Source organism: Neophocaena asiaeorientalis, unplaced genomic scaffold (assembly GCF_003031525.2).
Source record: "Neophocaena asiaeorientalis asiaeorientalis breed wild unplaced genomic scaffold, Neophocaena_asiaeorientalis_V1.1 scaffold126, whole genome shotgun sequence".
Lineage (NCBI taxonomy): Eukaryota > Metazoa > Chordata > Mammalia > Artiodactyla > Phocoenidae > Neophocaena > Neophocaena asiaeorientalis.
The window spans coordinates 949,972-971,948 of NW_020174565.1; the positions used below are offsets into that span (position 1 = coordinate 949,972).

Genomic DNA, 21,977 nt, shown 5'->3' on the forward strand with positions numbered 1-21,977 from the left:
ATGAAAGTTGAGCAGGTATGTTTCAGAAGGTACAGACTGGCATAGTGGTAAGGTATTTATCTCTTGTTTTTTTTTCCCTTTGTAATCTTCAAAGACTCTTTGAACCAAACCTCCCTTCTCTGTTTTGAATGGTTAAAGAAATAACTCTGTACAGTTAGAAGTAAGCTCTATCACAATGAAAATTACATATAATAACAAGTTGATGCCTTGCCAGATTCTTAAAAATGGAAATCTAATCTGTTTGCTTCGGGGCCTATTTTATTTTTATTTTGTTTTTTGGCCACTCCAGGTAGTGTTCGGGATCTTAGTTCCCCAACCAGGGATGGAACCTGTGCTCCCTGCATTGGGAGCCCAGGGTCTTATCCACTGGACCACCAGGGAAGTCCCAGGAAGCATCTTTGAAAATGAGCTAATATAAATCAGCCTCCACTTCTCATTAAGCACAGATTTGTATGATTCTTTATTGACCTGCTTTGGATTATCCAGTCCCTGAATTTTCACTTAATATTCTTACAATTTGAACACCTTTATTGGTATCCTGTTTGGACAGTCATGCTCTAAATACATATTTTCAAAATATCTTCTTTCCTACGTACTTGTTATAAATCTGAAAGCCAGGCTTATATGGTTTCTTGCTGATATAATAATTGCTGCTCTAGGCCATCTTTTTTTAAAAATAAATTTATTTATTTATTTTTGGCTGTGTTGGGTCTTCGTTGCTGCGCGTGGGAGTTGTGGTGAATGGGGGCTACTCTTCCTTGCGGTGCGCGGGCTTCTCATTGCGGTGGCTTTTCTTGTTGTGAAGCACAGACTCTAGGCATGTGGGCTTCAGTCGTTGTGGCACACAGGCTCAGCAGTTGTGGCTCGTGGGCTCTAGAGTGCAGGCTCAGTAGTTGTGGCTCACGGGCTTAGTTGCTCTGAGGCATGTGGGATCTTCCTGGACCAGGGCTCGAACCCATGTCCCCTGCATTGGCAGGCGGATTCTTAACCTCTGCGCCACTAGGGAAATCCCTCTTTTTATTTCTTATCACAGTTCATAATCATAATATTTTTGGGATCAGACGATTTGACTGATGCCATTCTCACCAGTTAGACTGGAAGCTCTTTTTAACAAGTTTTAAAAATATTTATCTATTTATTTTTGGCTGCATCGGGTCTTAGCTGCGGCACATGGGATCTTTCGTTGCAGCACACGGGCTCTACATTGCGACACGCGGGCTTCTCTCTAGTTGTGGCACGGGCTTAGTAGTTGCAGCGCACAGGCTTAGTTGCCCTGTGGCATGTGGGATCTTAGTTCCCCGATCAGGGAGATCGAACCCACATCCCCTGCATTGGAAAGCACACTCCTTCTAGACTGTAAGCTCTTAAAAGGCAGCAACCCAGGTCTACTTGTACTTACCTGAGCCTACTGTATGTATTTGGTATTGAATAAATGTATGAATGGTGGGTTTGTGTTGGGAGACCACAGCTTACTAGCTGTATCACTTGGTCAAGTCATTTAACTCCTTTCAGCCTGTTTTCTTCTCCATAAAACAGGGGTAGAAACAACCTGTTTCACAGGGTTGTTGCAAGGGCCAAATGAGATAATGTTTGCGAATGATAATATGTGTGTTTTATAGTTTTCAAAACCCATAAAAATATAAAATTATGTTTAGTTTAATAACTATAGCATCTAACACAAAAAGCTAGATTATTATTGTAAACAGAAAGGAGGCTGTTTCAAGTTTTTTGGTCCAGATATTTAATATCGAAGGTATTATTGTGAATGGAGAATATTGTAATTCACAGCTTTAAAGGTACAAAAGGAAATAATATGATTGTCTCTCACGATCACTGTTACCTTATCTATTCTTCAGAGAACAGCATACTGTATGCATTCTTTTGTACCTTGCTGTTTTCATGTTACTGCATTGGAGGTCATTCTATATCAGTAGGTAAAGGGCCTTCTTACTCTTTTTTTTTGGTGGGGGGGGGGAGATTGTAGAGTTTTCATTCATTCAGTAAGCCAACACTGAGTGTCCATTATGTGCCAACAATACTAATGTAGATTCTAGGGTTCAACAAGCCAGACAAAAATTCCTGACCCCATGGAACATATTTAGTGTTCTAGTGTTCCATTGTTTGACTTTTTTTTTTTTTTTTTTTTTTTTCGGTACGCGGGTTTCAAGCGGCCGTGGCTCACGGGCCCAGCCGCTCCACGGCATGTGGGATCCTCCCGGACCCGGGGCACGAACCTTTGTCCCCTGCATCGGCAGGCGGACTCTCAACCACTGCGCCACCAGGGAAGCCCCATGTTTGATTATTTTTTTAATTATTAAATTATTTATTTATTTATCCAATCTCTTATCTATGGACACTTAGGTTGTTTGCAATCTTTTGCTGTTACAAATAATGGCACATTGATTAAACTTGTATGAATACAATTTCACATATGAGAGTTTTTCCTGTAAGATAAATTTTCTCAAGTGGAATTGCTGGGTCAGAGGGTAAATACAAGGGAATTTGTCAGCTGTGTCACACAAGGATGATTATAGTTCTGTTGAAGTGTTTTGTACATGGAAAGTGCTTATGGTTTTGATTTGAGGACTGTGGATTATATCTTGGGTTAAGTAAAATTTTGGATTAGATTAAGGTAAATTAGCATTCATTGCTTTAACAAATATTAATGAATTCCTACTAGGTGCCCAGCTCTGTGTTATACCTACAGTGGTATACGGTTAGATATGATCCCTGCCTTCAGAACTGGCATTGGTGAGACACATTTTAATTGAAATAAACACTCAGATACATGTGCAGTTACAAACTCATAGGTTTAGAGAGTATAAGAAGGGGACCAGATCTAGGTGGGTTGGTGGGTGGATGGGTACGTAATAAAGACCTTTCTTGAGGAAGTGAAATTGTTGCTGAGATTTGTGATGTGTAGGTGTTAATTTGTGGAGGGCTGTGTTTGTGTATAGAGTATTTTGGGGTGAGGGAACATTCTGGGCAAAGACCCTGAGGTAGAAGGAACGTGCAGGGCCTTGTTTTCAATGAAGTAGCATCTTGCCTTCAGTCTCATATAGGTTTATTTATTTTGAAAGTCTTAGTTTCCTTGTTTGTAAAATAAAGGAACTTTTAAAACATTTATTTATTCTTAAGAATTCAAGATTATGTAAAGTTTCTGGAGCCCTGCCTAAGTGCTCACTCAATAGTTACTGCTGTTTGTATAGGTGTCATGTTGCTTTCCACAAAATTGGGCTAATTTACGCAGTGCCATTAAGACTATTAAAGTATATCTGTATTCCATCATCTTTGCCAGCATTTTTTTTTTAATTTCTCAAGCTTTTTATTTTCTAGTCTTTCTCATTCCCTTAATGTAGTTACGTCTCCTCTAACAGCATAGATGGCTATCTTTTAAAACAGGAGAAAAAAGAGGCAAAGAGCCAACTCACGTTAACCAACCTTACCCTTAGCTGAGTTAAAAAATGCACAAACCAAACACAGGTCAAAGGAAGCCAGTCTCTTCCCCATGACAGCTCAGAATAAGCCAATAAACCCCAAGGAAAACGCTACGTGGGAAAGCCTTCCCATCATCACAGGGACAGGACAGAAAGTGCATGTGACACAATTTCAGGAGAGCTGAGAAATCTCTGGATCTTGCCTGAAAAGGAAAGCAGCTAACAAGATGGTTTTGGAGAGGAGGTGGAAAACAGTGCAATGGGACACAGAAAGGGCCTTGGGTTTGTAGCCTAGAAACCCCTCTGCAGGGACCTCTGCTGGTCTCCTTTGCACCCCAGATGGGCAGCCTCCTGGGAGCGTCCACCCATCTGGTCACAGCCCACGTCCACCAGTTACTGCAGCATTTGTTGGTTTACTTCTGCGGCGGCTGAAGGGCCCAATTCATTAGCAAAGGGCAGCAAGGAGTATCTGATTTCTCTCAGGGCTTTCTGGTAAGGCGAACTTCGTGTCTGTCCTCGTCTGCTGCTGCTGCTGCTGCCTGGCCCCCCAGGGCCTTGGCGTCCAGCGGGGCGTCACTGCTCGGCCCTGCTGGCGGCCCTGGGGCGGGGGTCTTGGGCGGCTGCTTCAAGCCCCTCACAGATCTCCTGCAGCCGCTGCGGGCTGTTCCCAGAGTAGGTCGTGGCAGGAAAAGTCTTCGGCCGCATGGTTAGTCCAGTTTCCTTTGACCATAAATACAATCTTGTTAAAGTGTTTTATTAGCTAAAAAGAAAAAAAAAAACCTGTCAATAGTATCAGTTCGTTGTAAACACACTTTCACAACAATTCCGTTTTTTTTTTTAGAAAGAAATTTTTTTTAAAAAAATTTATTTTATTTATTTTGGCTGCGTTGGGTCGTCGTTGCTGGGCACGGGCTCGCTGCTGTGCCCGGGCTTTCTCTAGTTGCGGCGAGAGGGGGCTACTCTTCATTGCGGTGGCAACAATTTCGTTTTGAAAATGTTCTTTCCTTCCATTTTTGTAGTTCCTGCAGAGAACTGAACATTTTCAAGAGACTTCATTTTGAAGATCATCTCTACCTCTCGCCTTCTACGCTGCCGTCCGCGGCCGCTTGGCCCTCAACTCTGGGGCCTCGCGGGGGACGCCGGGGTGGCCGGCGGGCGGGGACCCGGGGCACTGGGCGGATGGGCGGGCGGCCCCATCTTCTGGTGCTTGCGCCGTGGCCCAGAGCGCAGCCCGAGCAGGATATTCGCTACGTTGAGCATTTTTTTTTTAAGCAATATTTTGTTAGTTTGATGCAGTTCATAATGGTGTCTAGAAGTCGTTTTAAAATTTGTTTCTTTAGTTGCTAGCAACATATGGCTATGTGCATTTTTCCATATTAAATTTTTATATACTAATTTATAATTTTACTGTTCAGAGTGTGTAGGTACATTTGTGATCATTTCTGTGACTATGATTTAATAATAATCTATTGTAATTTATTACTTATTTTACATTATTTTCCTGTCAGTTGCTTTGTTTTTGGTATATTATTACATTTTCTTATACATTCAGATTTGAGATACTTGATTCTCTTTATCTAAAGTTATAATGCTATTCCATTTTTTCTGTTTCTTGAATCTTTTTAAAAAATTGTCCATTTTTGGACTTACCTGGAATCTACTAAGATACATGATGTGTGCTTTTGAATCTTTATTAATTTGCCTGTCTTATTTAGTTGACATCAGTATTTCTTAGAGGGCATTCCTTTTCCATTCTTTTAAAAATCTTTTTAGTATATTTGAATTCTTAAAATAATGTGATTCTTTGGGATTCTTCACTTTCATTAATTACTTTTACTATTTTTAGCACAGTATAATATGACTTGTTAAAATGTTTTTGGATATAGTAGTATATATACACAAACTTGCCACAAGTACCTGCATGCACACAATGCTGTAAGTCCCATCAGGGTAGGGATTTTCATCACTTTTGTCCCCTGATATGTCCCTAGTTCTGTTATGTAGTAAGTATTTAATACGTATTTATTAAGTGAATATGCATTATAATATACGGATAAGTTAAACTGTTTATTTTGAGACCACTGTAGATTCACATGTAGTTGTAAAATAATACAGAAATTGTGTACCCTGGCCCAATTTCTCCTAATGGTAATGTTTTGTAAATAAAACCAGGATATCTTCCTTCTTAATAGAGTAAAGGTAAAGAAAGTGTCCATCACCACAAAGATCCTTCACATAGCTCATTTATAGCCACACCCACTTTCCTCTTGATCCCACCCTGTGCCTCCTTAACCCTTGGCAAGCACTAATGTTCACATGTTCTATATTCGTTTTTTTTTTATTTTAATTTTATTTACTTTTTATTTTTTATTTTTGGTTGCGTTGGGTCTTTGCTGCAACACATAGGATCTTCGTTGCGGCATGCAGGATCGCCCATTGAGGCGTGTGGGTTTTCTCTCTCTACTTGTGGGGTGTGGGCTTTGTAGTTTGCGGCATGAGGGCTCTCTGGTTGAGGTGCGTGGGCTCAGTAGTTGTGTTGCATGGGCTTAGTTGCCCCACAACAAGTGGGATCTTAGTTCCCCGACCAGGGATCAAACCTGTGTCCCCTGCATTGGAAGGCAAATTTGTTACCACTGGACCGCCGAGGAAGTCCCATGTTACCTATTTCCATAATTTTGACATTTCAAGAATCTTAAATATTGCACAATTCTGTAAATAACAGTAAAAAACCCACTTTAAATGGGTGAATGGGGTATGGGGTATGGTATGTGACTTAAATCTCAATAGAGCTGTTAGCAAAAAAAGAATGTTAAGTAATGTTATATAAATGGCATCAAACAATATGTAACTTTTTGGAATTTCTTTTTTCACTCAGCATAATTCTCTGGAGATTCAGGTTGTTGTGTGTTTTCATTAGTTCCTTTTATTGGTGAATATGCATCCATACGTGGTATGGATGTACCACATTTTGGTTAAACATTCATTCACTGAAGGAAATCTGGAATAGCCAGTTTTTGACTATTACAGATACAGCTGCTATAAATATTCATGTACAGGTTTTTGTGTGAACATAAGCCTTCATTCCTCTAGGATAAATGCCCAAGAATGCAATGAATGCAATTATTGGGTCATATGGTGGTTGCATGTTTTGTCTTTTAAGAAAATGCCAAGCTATTTTCCACAGTATCTATACCATTTTATATTCCCACCAGCAGTGTATGAGTGATCCGGTTTCTTTGCATCCTCGCCAGTGTTTCATGTTGTCATTGTTTTATTTTTTATTATTTTTTTAATAAATTTATTTATTTATTTTTGGCTGCGTTGGGTTTTCATTGCTGTGCGTGGGCTTTCTCTAGTTGCGGCGAGCGGGGGCTACTGTTCGTTGGGGCACATGGGGTTCTCATTGCGGTGGCTTTTCTTGTTGCGGAGCATGGGCTCTAGGCTCATGGGCTTCAGTAATTGTGATGTGTGGGCTCAGTAGTTGTGGCCCACGGGCTCTAGAGCACAGGCTCAGTAGCTGTGGCACTAGTTGATCCACAGCATGTGGGATCTTCCCAGACCAGGGCTCGAACCCATGTCCCCTGCACTGGCAGGCACATTCTTAACCACTGTGCCACCAGGGAAGTCCCTGTCATTGTTTTAAATTTTAAGCCATTTCAATCTGTGTGGTGATACCTCATGATTTTAATTTGTATTTTACTAATGGCTAATGATGTTGAACATCTTTTCATGTGCATGTCTACTACCTGTATATCTTAGGTTAAAATCATGTCTCTTCAGTGTCTTTTGCCTATGTTTTAATTGGATCATTTGCTTTCTAACTTTTGAGCTTTGAGACTTCTTTATGCATTCTAGATACTACTCCTTTGTTAGGTATATGATTTACAAATATTTTTTTCGGGTCTTTGTTTTGTTTTGTTTTGATTTTTTGCGGTATGCGGGCCTCTCACTGTTCTGGCCTCTCCCGTTGCGGAGCACAGGCTCTGGACGTGCAGGCCCAGCCGCTCTGCGGCATGTGGGATCTTCCCGGACCGGGGCACGAACCCGTGTCCCCTGCATCGGCAGGCGGACTCCCAACCACTTCGCCACCAGGGAAGCTCTTTTTTCCAGTCTTTGGATTGTCTTTTTATCTACTTAACAATCTTTTTTGCCCAGCAAACATTTAAAAATTTTTATGAAGTCCACTTTGTCAGTTTTTCCTTTTATGGAATGTGTTTTTAACATTAAGTCTAAGAACTCTGTGTAGCTCTGTATTGTGAATATTTTCTATTTTTTTCTCAAAGCTTATAGTTTAATGTTTCACATTTAACTCTGCATATTGGTTTCCTAGGGCCACTGTAACAAATTACCACAAACTTGGTGGCTTAAAACAACATAAATTAATCTTTTCACAGTTCTAGAGGCTAGAAGTTTGAAATCAATTTCAGTGGACCAAAATCAAGGTGTTGGCAGGGCCTCGAGGAGCTGGGGGCACATCACTCCAGTCTTTGCCTCCATCTCAATATGGCTTCTCCTGTGTGTTTTTGTCAGATCTCCCTTTGCCTCTCTTATAAAGACACTTGTGGTGACATTTAGGACCCACCTGGATAATTCCAGCTAATTTCCTCATCCCCAAATCTTTAACAATAATCAGATCTGTTACAATATGAGGTGATATTAACTTGTTCTGGGAATTAGGAAGTGAATGTATCTTTGGATGGCCATTACCCAGTTTACTATAGTCTGATCTGTTTTGAGTTAATTTTTTTTTTTTTTTTTACGGTACGTGGGCCTCTCACTGCTGTGGCCTCTCCTGTTGCGGAGCACAGGCTCCGGACGCGCAGGCTCAGCGGCCATGGCTCACGGGCCTAGCTGCTCTGTGGCATGTGGGATCTTCCTGGACCGGGGCACGAACCTGTGTCCCCTGCATTGGCAGGCGGACTCTCATCCACTGCGCCACCAGGGAAGCCCCCTCTGCCTTTTTTTTTTTTAACAGAAATGGTAGCATAGTATATATATAAATTGTATTCATATTTGCTTAAAGTATTTCCCTTAGGGAATATAAAACATAAATAAAGCTAAAATATTTTTAACAATTATTGTAATGAGTAGTGTGTATTTTTTTCAGGCTAAGTTAAAACTTTTAAACGTGAATGCGTCTGTAATCTATATAGAGTATTCTTTGGGATGTGTACATTTGAGTGTTGTGCCCCAACCCTGTTTTTCCCATGAGCTCTGTGGTTTTTATTGGATGATTTTGCATAGTGCAGTGACTTCTAGGAATGTGTGTGACACTTTACAGCAGAACTGAGTCTTTCAGAGAGCTTTTCTGAGTCCTTATATTTCTATGTCAGCTAAAAGAAAGCTGGTATAGAAATATTAATATCAGACCATTTAATTCAGATAGCATTACAAAAAAGAAAGTCATTTCATGTGGATAAAAGGAATAATCATGAACTTTTTTGCAGCTACCAGCATAACTTTAGATGAAAACTGACAGAATTGTCGGGAGGAATTGACAGACCCACAGTTTTTTGTCCTTTCAGGAGGAACTGATTTTCACTGAAAATCACATAATGAAGAACACCTTTAAAATAGGAAGAGAATTTGGATGTTGAAAGCACATGATCATTTCAATAGATGCTAAAAGCATTTAATAGAGTTCAGCCTTTCATTATAAAATGTCATAGCAAATTAGGAATAGGATGGAACTTACTTTTATTCTAATTAAGGGTAGCTTCTCTAAAATCTATAGTAAATGTACTGAATAGTAGACCCTATGTGCTTTTCTAGTCAAGAACTAGACAAGGGTATTTATATCCTCCCTACCATTTAACATTGTATTTCAGGCTTTAGGCAATTCAGTGAGAAAAGAAGAAATAAGGTATACAAAGATGGAAAAAGAGATAAAATTGTCATAATTTGTAGATGATAAAACTACATCTAAAACCTAAGAGAAACAACTAACAAATGATTAGAACTAATAAGAATGCACAGAGAGGTTTCTGGATATAAGAACAACAGACAAAAGTCAGTAACATTTTTTTATACCAACAGTAATCAGATAAAAAAGTAATAGAAAGAATCCTATTTATAATGCAACAAAAACTATAAATAGTTTATAAATAATTAGACTATTTATTATAATCTAGTAAAAATGTCAAGACTTCTGTAGGGAAAGTTGAAAAACTACTGAAAAGCATAAGAAATCTGAATAGGTGGAGAGACATGACATGTTTATGGGTAGAACCATTCAATAAAATTAAGATGCCAGTTCTCCCTCAGATGATTCTAAAAAAGCTAATGCAATTCCAATAAAGTCTCAACATCATTGTTTTGGTAGAACTTGAAAAACTGATTAAAAAGTCATAATGATGTGTTAATGACCATGAATAACTGAGAAAATTTGGAAAAAGTAGAACGTAGAGATAGAACCAACCCTGCTAGATACCGTGACGTAGTATTATGAAGTTATAGTAATTAAAATGGTATGGTATTAATTCAGCAGTAGATAAATGATCAGTAGGACATATACTAGAGAGCCCAGAAATAGTTCCATACATGTATTAGAACTCTGATAGATATGACATGGCAAATCAATGGGGAAAAGATGGCTTATTCAGTAGAATGGTATTTGGATAATGGCTTTGCATATGAAATCTCTATTGTTTACTGTACATAGAGGTATTTTTAGGTGAATTAAAAACTTAAATGTGATAAGCAAAACTTAAACTTCTTAGAAGGCAATGTAGGGAAATATCCCTGATCTTGAGAAGGGGAAGGCTTAAGACTATGAGCACAAACCGTAATTTTAGGAAAAGGTGATGAATTTAGACTATATTAAAAATTAAAAATTTTCCATATCAAAAGACCACAAACAAGGTTAGAAACAAGTGATAACAGACTCAACAGTGATAACATTCTGTTGTTATACAAGATTATTTCAGAACGGATTGGTTTATATGTATTTTTTTCCCCTGCACATTGATGTTTTGAGCCATTAGCAAATGGTTACATTAGCTGAAGAGAAGTACACTAAAACTCAGTTGAATATAACAAGCCACAGAATTGTACACTACTGTACGAAACGCACAACCTACATTTTTTTCTTGGTTCGGTTTGGCCATGAGATCTCTCTGGAATTTATCAGCTTTAATCACTCCTTTCTAACCCCTCACCTCTTTTTTTTAAGCTTTAGAGTAAAATGTTTATTAAGAACTTAAATGTCTTTTAAAATGTGTTAGTATTTTTATTAGGGTTGTTTGGTTTTTTTTTTTTTTTTGTGGTAAGCGGGCCTCTCACTTGTCGTGGCCTCTCCCGCTGCGGACCACAGGCTCAGGACGCGCAGGCTCAGCGGCCATCACGGGTCTAGCTGCTCTGTGGCATGTGGGATCTTCCCGGACCGGGGCACGAACCCGTGTCCCCTGCATCAGCAGGCGTACTCTCAACCACTGCGCCACCAGGGAAGCCCTGTTTGGGTTTTTGTTAGTTCTCTGGTGACAGTGTTCTACGGGTAGTTAGTCTACCCCAACCATTTTTCCCCTACAAGCCCTGTAAGTTTTAGTGTGCAGTTTTGCAGAATGTGTCGTTTCTCAGTATTGTATTTATTGCATTATCAGAAATGCCTAGGGTTCAAAAAGCAAATAGTTTAGTAGCCAGAAGATGAAATTCTAGGTTATAAGTCACTTTCCCTCAGAACTTTGAACACATCATTCTATTGTTTTGTCATCTGTTTGTTATTGCTGATGAGTTTGAAGCTAATCTGATTCTCTTTCCTTAGTACATGATCTGTTTTTTATTCCCTCTCTCTATTAGAAGTTGAAAAAATAATTATTTAAGATTTTCTAGTGATCCGGATGAAAATCTTTCAGAAGTTCATTGTACTGGTCATTTGGTTGTCTCTTATTTTGCAGACGTATTTTTTTAGCTCTGGAAATTTCCTAGCGGTTTTTTTTTTCTGGTTTGTTTTTAAGCCCAGTTAGAAGATTAATTTAGCTATTTTTATAACAGTTTAAACATATTTACCCTTGTTTTTACTCCTAATTGAAAAAAATTAAGTGTAGTATTCCTAACAGAAAAGTGCCCCATCATAAAAGTCAGCTCAGTGAATTTTTTTCAAACTGAGCACACCTATGTGTTCAACACCCATACCAAGCAATAGAACTCCAGAACTCCATTACCAGCATTTCAGAAACCTCTCAATTCTCCAAGGAGTGTATCCTACTTCTTCCAGGACACCACTATTTTGACTTTTAACAATATAGTTTTACCTGCTCTTTGATCTTTATAAAAATAGAATCATACACCATTGTAGGGCAATTATACTCCAATAAAGATGTAAAAAAAAAAAGAATCACGCAGCTTGTAGTCTTTTGCGTTTGGCTTCCAAAGCTTAACATTATATATCCAAATTCATTCTTATTACGGTATACTATAGTTTTAATTTTGTGGATATGCTGTCATTGTTTATGCATTTTTCTGTTGATGGACATTTGTATGGTTTTCAGCTTTCAGCTATTACAAATAGTGTGGCAGTGAACTTTCTAGGAAATTTCTTCTGATGAGATATGCAAGTCAGTTGGGTATATACTTTGGAGTGGAATTACTGGGCTATATTAGCTACTGCCAGATGGTTGTATTAATTTTCAAAATGGTTGTATCAGTTTACACTTTTATAGCATTGAATGCAAGTTTAGGTTGGTTTCACATCCTCCTCAACACTTGGTATTTTCCACCTTTTTCATTTTGGTCATTCTGGTGGGTATGTAGTGTTATCATATACTATTTTAGGTATTGAATAAGTGGGCTTTGAAATTTTGGTTTATTTTATCCACCCCCCGTAAATACAGCTTATGTTTGTACACCCAGGTTTCAAAAAATCTTTTAATATTCTGTGTTTATATTTTACTTGTAATTGTTAAATTAGCCAGCATATTGACTAATTTACCTGCTAATAGTTACTAACCTGCTTCATTTCGTTCACTCAAGCTCCATCAATTTTATGCATGGTTATCTCTGTGTAATGAATTTTGTTGGTGTGAACTTTGTTGACAGTTTCAATTTTTATTTAAAGAGGAAGGTTTAGCTTAATAGTTTGGTGATAGTTTTACCTTTATCTCTTTAATTACTGTTTTCTCTTTGGTAGTTTATTAGATTTGGCTTCTATAACATTATTTACTCTTGGTTCTTCTGTTTCTTTGAACCTTCCTTTAATGTTTATATCTCTCTAGATTGTTTCTTTAGTGTTCTTCTTACCTTATCTGCTCTCCATATTCTTCCCCCCAATTTTCAGATCCATTTTTCCACTTGTTTGCTGGATAACACGCATTGAGCTTTTTGTAGGTACTTTATTTTTTTAATACATTTATTGATTGATTGATTGATTGATTGATTGATGGCTGTGTTGGGTCATTGTTGCTGCGCTTGGGCTTTCCCTAGTTGTGGCGAGCGGGGGCCAGTCCTTGTTGTGGTGCGCAGGCTTCTCCCGTTGCGGAGCACAGGCTCCAGGCGCACAGGCTTCAGTAGTTGTGGCACATGTGCCTAGCTGCTCCTCGGCATGTGGGATCCTCCCAGACCAGGGCTTGAACCTGTGTCCCCTGCATTGGCAGGCAGATTCTTAACCACTGCGCCAGAACGGAAGCCCTGTAGGTACTTTAAACTTGCGTTTTTCTGTCAAACCAACTCTTCTAGTATTTTTCAGTTTGGTTAATACAGTCACCTTTTACTCAGTCTTCTAAATTAGCAATGCTTTTCTTTCTCATTCTCTCACAAGTAATTGTCAAAAAATTATATTTTATTTTTTAACCTAGGATGCCCCCTTCATACACAGTCATAGACATTGAGAACTATGTCTCTAAAATAGAGACCCTCTGTCCCTCCTTCCTACTCCTGCCTGAATGTAGACCGTATCATGATCTAGACTATTGTTCCAGTTAGTCTTGTGGGTTTTGTTGTCTGACTCTCCTTTCTTCTTTTTTTCCTTTTTACAGTCCCCCTGATTAAAGAATGCAAACACTGAGTGAAACAAATAATTTAAATTAAAAATGTATTACACAAAATTTACAAAACATATAAACAGAATTTCAGTTTTTAATTTAAACAATTAAACTTAAAAATGATGGTCTTTGTAACTTTGTGCTATTTATACTTGTGAAGTTATTAAAGCTCAAAATGGCATTCAGAGTTTTGGGACACCCTCACTAAGGATTTTGTTAAGTATTGACAAATTGCTATTCAGAAATGTAGAGCACGGGGCTTCCCTGGTGGTGCAGTGGTTGAGAGTCTGCCTGCTAATGCAGGGAACGCGGGTTCGAGCCCTGGTCTGGGAGGAGCCCACATGCCACAGAGTGGCGGGGCCCGTGGACCACAACTACTGAGCCTGCGCATCTGGAGCCTGTGCTCCACAACAAGAGAGGCTGCTATAGTGAGAGGCCCACGCACCGCAATGAAGAGTGGCCCCCGCTTGCCACAACTGGAGAAGGCCCTCGCACAGAAATGAAGACCCAGCACTGCCCAAAATAAATAAATTAATTAAAAAAAAAAAAGAAATGTGGAGCACTCATTTCTTTATGTCTCCTTTAACACTGGATATTATTATTTTTTTAAACTAGTGTTTTGACAACTGAAAAATGTATTTTTGTCTTGTTTACTTTGCATTTCTTTGACTCCTGGTTATGATGAATATTTTCCATGTTTTAAGGTATTGGTGATCACTTCTAATGCTACCTTAGTGATATTAGCTACTATTTATCAAGCACTTTGCTGACTCAAAAATAACTGTCTTGAGCATTTTATTACATTACCTATCTTAATCCTGTGAACAACCCTATCAAATGTAGATGCTTACTGTATGTGTGAGGAAACTGATTTTAAAGAAGAGTGACTTGCTCAGCGCATGGTTAGTAAACTCAGTGTGATCTGTTATCACACTATAACCTTGCAACTTTTTTGTTAGTATAGATGTGGAAGATTAGTATATTTGTATTTATAGGGGGTTGAATTAAATGTATAATTATTCTAGAGCCCAGGTACAGATGGCTGTGATTTTTTTTTTTTTTTTTTTTTTTCGATTTTTTTGCGGTACGTGGGCCTCTCACTGTTGTGGCCTCTCCCGTTGCGGAGCACAGGCTCCGGATGCGCAGGCTCAGCAGCCATGGCTTATGGGCCCAGCTGCTCCGCGGCATCTTCCCGGACCGGGGCACGAACCCGTGTCCCCTGCATCGGCAGGCGGACTCGCAGCCACTGCGCCACCAGGGAAGCCCAGGATTCTTAAGTATTTCTCAAATTATGTTCCATTGCACACTGTTGTGGGAATTTTCATATATCCTGACCACAGAAGTTTGGGCAACACTTGGTTTCCTTAGCAGAGAAACCTTAATAACTTTGAATAATCCTTGAATTTCCGAAATCGGTTTCTGTAGGAGACCTATTCATATCTTGTAGAACAACATCTTGAAGTACATCAGTTTGAGACAAAGCTGATGTGTGGCCCATTCTCTCATTTTGTAAGGGGAGGAAATGGAGATCCATTGTGGTTAAGTGTGTTGCCTGAAAATCACACAGCTGCTAAACAACACAGGATAAGATGCAGTTTTCCTTTGTACCATGCTTCCCCTGATAATGTTATATAATATTTATTTTTCCTGTATTATGTTAAAAGTAGTTTCTTTAGTATTCCCATCTAGTCCAGACATTAGTCTTACACTGAGAAATTCATATACCGTTTTAAAAAATTCTAGATTTATGTACATACAAATAGCCTAGCATGATTACATACCCATAACTGCTGTGTTTAATTATCGAAATGGAAAGAGTACTTTTTTCTGTAGTTAACCTGTCACAAATGTTTGGTTTAGTTTCTGTAGAAAATGTTTCCTGACTGCAATGAGAGAAAGCGGAATACATTGTCCCCTGTGTCGTGGAAATGTGACTAGAAGAGAAAGAGCATGTCCTGAACGGGCCTTAGACCTTGAAAATATCATGAGGAGGTTTTCTGGTAGCTGCAGATGCTGTGCAAAACAGGTAGAGTAAATGTGACATAGTTCTTTGAAAGTCAAGTTTCTACTCTGAAATTTCTGTTTGACTTGTCTTGGTGGGTACTGTTTTGAAGAGAAATTATTTAGGTTGAGAATTGGGTAGAAAAGGCCAGAAAAGCTGTGGGTGTAGATCTTACTAGATTATAAACTTACTGAGAACGGAGACCGAAAGATAGATACGGTCTCTGAATTTGCCGTAATTTTTAGCCGTAATTTTTAGTAATTTTATTTTTTCAAAATAAACACTCGTTGATTACCTGCTAAATGAACTGAATGAACAGACTGGCATTTAACTCATTGAAGCCTCATTCTGGTACAGATTCAGCCCTTGAATAGTTTTTCTGGTGGTAGTATCATTATTGCAATTTTGCAGGTAGAAATGGGCCAAATGGATTTATGTAGTCAAGGGGGAACTCTCTAGCTGCCCACTGTACTTGGATGTTTATGTGTTTATCTAAGAAATCACAAAATACTTGGCAGAAGACTTTGCCTTTTAAGGAACAGGTGTAAAACATCAGGTATTGGCGAATAACTGGCATTAATTCTCCAGTCTGGATTTTTTTCTACCGTTGGGAGAGGGATTGAAATGGTGAGAGGTGGTTAGGCTTTTAGTATATTCGTTTATTATGGATTTATCACAACCACTTTTTCAAACAGCTAATAAAGTCAGTGAGCAAAAAAACCAGTTGCTGTTTCATGCATTCACACAAGACATACCTGCTTTCCCATGTCTTTGAGGGAGGTGTTAACTGACAGGGCAATGAAGTGAAGCTGGAAAATACACTTGAGAGATTTCTGGCTCTACTCAGAGAGAAACTGAAAAATGTTCCAAGTGTTAACTTGGGAACTTAGTTTTTTAAAGCACTTTCTAACTCTGCCAGGTTGCAGTAGTTAAAGAAATAAAAAGATGTCCAGTACTATGAGGCAACCTCTTAATACTTTTAATATTATTTTTTGTCTATTAGTGGTATTTTTTTTCAGGTGTAAAATTATTTGTTAATTTTTATGGTTGAGTTTACAGACAGTTGGACTCATCTCCATTGTCTCTGAATCTAATGGAGAGAAACTTACTGCTTATTTTCAGCTCCTACTTAAGAATTAAATCATTTACTTAAAAAAAAAACAAAGACCTCTTGTTTAAATGGAATATTTTGTTATCTATTTCTGCCTTGTTTTTTTCCTTCTTGTTGGCAATATCTCAAGTCTTATGAGTTCCTTTTTATATTGAAAGTCACATTACATTAAACATTTTTTAAATGTTTTATTATGGTAAAATATATAATGTAAAACGTACCTTTTTTTTTTTTGCGGTACACGGGCCTCTCACTGTTGTGGCCTCTCCCGTTGCGGAGCACAGGCTCCGGACACGCAGGCTCAGCGGCCATGGCTCACGGGCCCAGCCGCTCCGCAGCATGTGGGATCTTCCCGGACCGGGGCACGAACCCGTGTCCTCTGCATCAGCAGGCGGACTCTCAACCACTGCGCCACCAGGGAAGCCCCGTACCGTTTTTTTAGTTTTATTTTATTTTTTTTTATAAGTGAAAGATTGTGGTAAACTTTTTTTATACAATAAATGTCCATTTGGTAAGAAAACATGATATGTATATACATACACACAATCTGTATGAGGCATCAAATGAGCAATTAGAGTGCAGTATCAAGAATGGTAAGGTAGAAAACGTACCATTTTTAAGTGTACAATACAGTGGTATTAAGTACATTCATAACATTGTATAGCAATCACCACTATCTATTTCCAGAATTTTTTCATCATCCCAAACAGAAGCTCTGTACCTGTTAAATTGTAACTTGCCGTTCCCCCACCCCCACCCCGACCCCTCTACTAACCTGTATTCTACTTTATCTCTGAATTCTGTTCTACCTCATATAAATGGAATCACGTTATATTTGTTCTTTTGAAAGTTACATTACATTTAATCAATAATTTACAGATTAAATTCTATCGCATGAGACATCATTACAAATCTTGTAAGAAGTACCAAGATGAATATGGTGTTTCTTCTGTCATTCCAAACTTTCAGATCTCTCAAGATTCAGTAGGGAACAGGTAAGCAATATTTATTCTTAAAGTTTTTATTTTTATAGTTAAAATGGAAATTTTGCAGAGACTGTATAAAGTGTTTTTGTGTATGTGTGGGTGTTTGTGTTTTTAAAGTAAATTGCCTTTGTCCTCATAAGTTTGTCTGATGCATGTAAAATGACATCTGGGAGATTGACTTTATGCTAGACTTAAGCTTATGTTATGTAAAAATCATTCTAAGAAACTTTACATGTCTGAATAAAAAGTACATCTGTGAATTGAATGTTTTCTTTTGCAACTGAAATTACTTGAAAGCTAGAGAAAATCCCTTTCAGTAATGTATTTGCAAACTAGAATCCTTTTACTCTCTAAGAATAGAATTGTTTGAATTTTTTATTTTGATAAAATGTCATGTAAAAGTGAGATTTGGTACGATTAAATTTGTAGTTCTATTTTAGTCTCAATTCTTTTAAAGCTAGGTTTTGGCTTGATTTATATCTTATTGTCTCAGGTTTATGTACATTAAACATTTTTATGAAATGTATTTTATGAATAAGAATGGCCAGAATGCACACGTGTGGTTTAAAAAATAGTGACAAAACAAATACCTAAGCCGGGTCAAAAATTATAACATTTTTCAGGACCTTATTTTTTTTTAAATAAGTTTATTTAATTTATTTATTTTTGGCTGTGTTCGTTGCTGCACGCGGGCTTTCTCTAGTTGCTGTGAGTGGGGGCTGCTGTTTGTTGCAGTGCGTAGGCTTCTCATTGTGGTGGCTTCTTTCGTTGTGGAGCACGGGCTCTAGGCGCGTGGGCTTCAGTAGTTGCGGCACGCAGGCTCAGTAGTTGTGGCTCACAGGCTCTAGAGCACAGGCTCAGTAGTTGTGGTGCATGGACTTGGTTGCTCTGTGGCCTATGGAATCTTCCCAGACCAGGGATCGAACCCATGTCCCCTGCATTGTCAGGCGGATTCTCAACCACTGTGCCACTAGGGAAGCTCTAGACCTTAGAATCTCCTTGTGAGCCCATGCCAATTTGAACCCCATACTCCCAGAGGTAACCACTATCCTCTTTTTTGGGTTGTTCATTCTTTTGCTTTTCTTTATAGTATTACCACCCACGCATGTATCTCTAAACAATGAAGTGCTTAATTTTTAAAAGCTCAGTAGCAAGCACACACCATTCTGTAAAGAAAGGCAGTATTGGCAGCATTATAGAAAGGCTCCCAGGAGGCGATATGTTAAGCAGAGTCTTTAAGATTTTATTTTAGTAGCATTTCATTTCACATGTTGCTAATTTTCAGTAATTTAACCACTCTTAGAAGCACTTATACTGTAGTAAGGCTTCTTCTCAACTCCTTAGTTGAAACTGTTCAGGTAAAGGTCTTTAGTAATTTTCTTATTTCCTGCTCTTTTAGGTTCTCGTTTTATTTGACTCAGTGTCATTGGATGAAATTGGTCACTCTTATTTTGTGATTTTTAAAAAAATCCCCTTCGGTTCATCCTTTTTGGTTTTTTTATTTCTGTACTTCTGCTGTATTGAAATTACTCAACAATTTGTTATTAACCCAGTAGATTATTCTTAAGTGCAGGGATGGTGTTTGTCTTGTTCAACAATGTGTCTCTAGTTCTTAGCAAAGTTCCTAGTATATATGATTTGCACAGTCACTGCTTGTTAAATGACTCAGTTTTCTTCTCATGAGACATGCCTTCTTCCCTCTTACCCCCCAGATCTAATTGGTCATAGGTACTATTGATTTCTAATAGCAGTATTCCTCATCTGTGCTTTTCTTCTGCCCCTGTTGTCACTTCCATAGCTCAAGTCCCCATCATCTCTCACTTGAACTGTTGTAGTATTCTTTTAGTTGGTGGTCCTCCTTTAATCTGTCCTGTATACGATTGCCAAAGTGATATTTCAGAAGTGCAACTCTGACCTCTTTCTCCTTGTCCTTGTACCTACACTTCTGTACCTTGTCAGTGACTTCCTGTGGTCCCATAGCTGTGTTTCTTCTCCTGGGTTCCATGGGCCAGTCAGGGCTCTGTGAACTGCTTAAACTGCCAATTTTTTGTGTGTACTATGTGTGCATTTTTCTGGAGAGAGAATGTCAAGATTCTCAAGGGGTTCCATGATCTAATTCAACAACTAGCTTAATAAGACAAAATCCCTATTCTAAAGCCCTTTCTGATCTGGCACTTAACTTTCCGTTTAGCCTTTGTCTTTCTTGGCTACCCGTATTGCATAATATGCCTTAGCCATGTTGAATTATTCCCACTGTATCCTGGCCATCCTTGAGAAGCAATATAACTTAGTCATTAAACATGAAGGCTTGGAACCAGACTGCTGCGTACGAGGCTCTGTCATTTACTAATTGTATGACTTTGGCAAGAAACTGTACCTCAGTTTTCTCATCTGTTTAAAAAGGTAATGGTGATACTATTAAACACCTCATTGGTGGGAGTCAATAAGTAGGTTAATAGAAGTAAAACATATCGAATAGCACCTTACTTGGTGAATGTTTGGGGATTTTTTGTTTGCTTTGTTGGTTTTTTTTTTTTTTTTCCGGCTGTGCAGCGCATCTTGCGGAATCTTAGTTTCCTGACCAGGGACTGAACCCATGCCCTCGGCAGTGAAAGCACAGAGTCCTAACCGCTGGACCGCCAGGGAATTTCCTAAATGTTAGTTTTTAATTATCATCATCATCACCATCACTCCCTCACCTCCATACTTTCCCCACCATTCTAACCCACACTTTGCCAGCCAGTGGACTTTTTCTTCTCTTTGAAGACTTAGACCGAGTGTTAGATACTCTGAAGTTTTTCCTGTTTACTTGTCTTTTTTTTTATCTAGTAGATGGGCTTCCTAGTCTTATTCATGTTAATATCCTATGCAAAATTCTAGTTGCAATGGAAAAATTCAGTTTGTATATGAATTTCTAGTAAGGAAATTGTTGAAGGAAGGAAAAGATTTTTTAAAAAATGGTAGGAAATATAAGAAGCCAGAATGTATAGTCAGGGTCCTGGGATGAAACAGATAATTATACTCAAATTAGATAATTTGAGGGGAATTTAGTGAAGGACTATTCTTTAATTTTTTATTTTTGTGTGTGAAGGGACTATTTGTAAGGAGTAGAGTATTGGGTGCACTATGTAAGCAGGGTATAGGAAGTCACAAGGAATAGTCATGTACTCTGGGTCTACTGAAAGCAGGGGAGGGGAGAAAGTAGACACCAGAATTGGAGAAAGAAAGCTATGTGGAGAGGGCAGTTGGAGAGGGATGCAACCAGTCAAGGCAGTTTTGCTGGGAAGGAGTCTGGGAAATAGGTATCCTAACCTTCCTCTTGTTCTTCCTCCAAATCTCCTGCTGGGCTGAACCCATTTGGGAAGCAGAGAAGGGAACCTGTTAATGCAGGTTAGTTTCTCAGTACAAAGAGCATGGTGAAAAATGGAGGAGAGAAGATCTAGAGGGGCAAAAAATATACCCAGCACATAGGATTTCAGTTATTAGCCGAACATATTGTAATACTCTGTACACTGTGCTTCACAGCTTCCAAGTAGTACAAAGAGGAAAACATCCACTATGTTATTAATAGTGTCTATGATATTGGAGACATTCACAGAAAGATAGACAAGATGCAAAGGCAGAGGGCTATGTACCAGATGAAGGAACAAGGTAAAGCCCCAGAAAAACAACTAAATGAAGTGGAGATAGGCAACCTTCCAGAAAAAGAATTCAGAATAATGATAGTGAAGATGATCCAGGACCTCGGATAAACAACGGAGGCAAAGATCGAGAAGATGAAAGAAATGTTTAACAAAGATCTAGAAGAACTAAAGAACAAACAGAGATGAACAGTACAATAACTGAAATGAAAAATACACTAGAAGGAATCAACAGCAGAATAACTGAGGCAGAAGAACAGGTAAGTGGCCTGGAGGACAGAATGGTGGAATTCACTGCTGCAGAACAGAATAAAGAAAAAAGAATGAAAAGAAATGAAGACATCCTGAGACCTCTGGGACAACATTATACGCAACAACATTCACATTATAGGGGTCCCAGAAGGAGAAGAGAGAGAGAAAGGACCTGAGAAAATATTTGAAGAGATTATAGTCAAAAACTTCCCTAACATGGGAAAGGAAATAGCCACCCAAGACCAGGACGCGCAGAGAGTCCCATACAGGATAAACCCAAGGAGAAACACGCCAAGACACATAGTAATCAAATTGGCAAAAATTAAAGGCAAAGAAAAATTATTGAAAGCAGTAAGGGAAAAATGACAAATAACATACAAGGGAACTCCCATAAGGTTGACAGCTGATTTCTCAGCAAAAACTGTACAAGCCAGAAGGGAGTGGCATGATATACTTAAAGTAATGAAAGGGAAGAACCTACAACCAAGATTACTCTACCCAGCAAGGATCTCATTCAGATTCGATGGAGAAATCAGAAGCTCTACAGACAAGCAGAAGCTAAGAGAATTCAGCA

General features: G+C 38.6%; 1 protein-coding gene across 1 annotated transcript in view; it reads left to right on the forward strand.

Moving 5' to 3' along the window:
* RNF138 (ring finger protein 138) overlaps positions 1-21,977 on the forward strand; it is a 36,559-nt gene continuing 14,582 nt past the window's right edge. Inside the window, exons 1-4 of the mRNA XM_024757944.1 lie at positions 1-15; positions 3,935-4,143; positions 15,272-15,437; positions 17,404-17,519. Coding sequence (XP_024613712.1) covers positions 1-15; positions 3,935-4,143; positions 15,272-15,437; positions 17,404-17,519 — 506 coding nt within the window. The remainder of the gene's footprint in view (positions 16-3,934; positions 4,144-15,271; positions 15,438-17,403; positions 17,520-21,977) is intronic.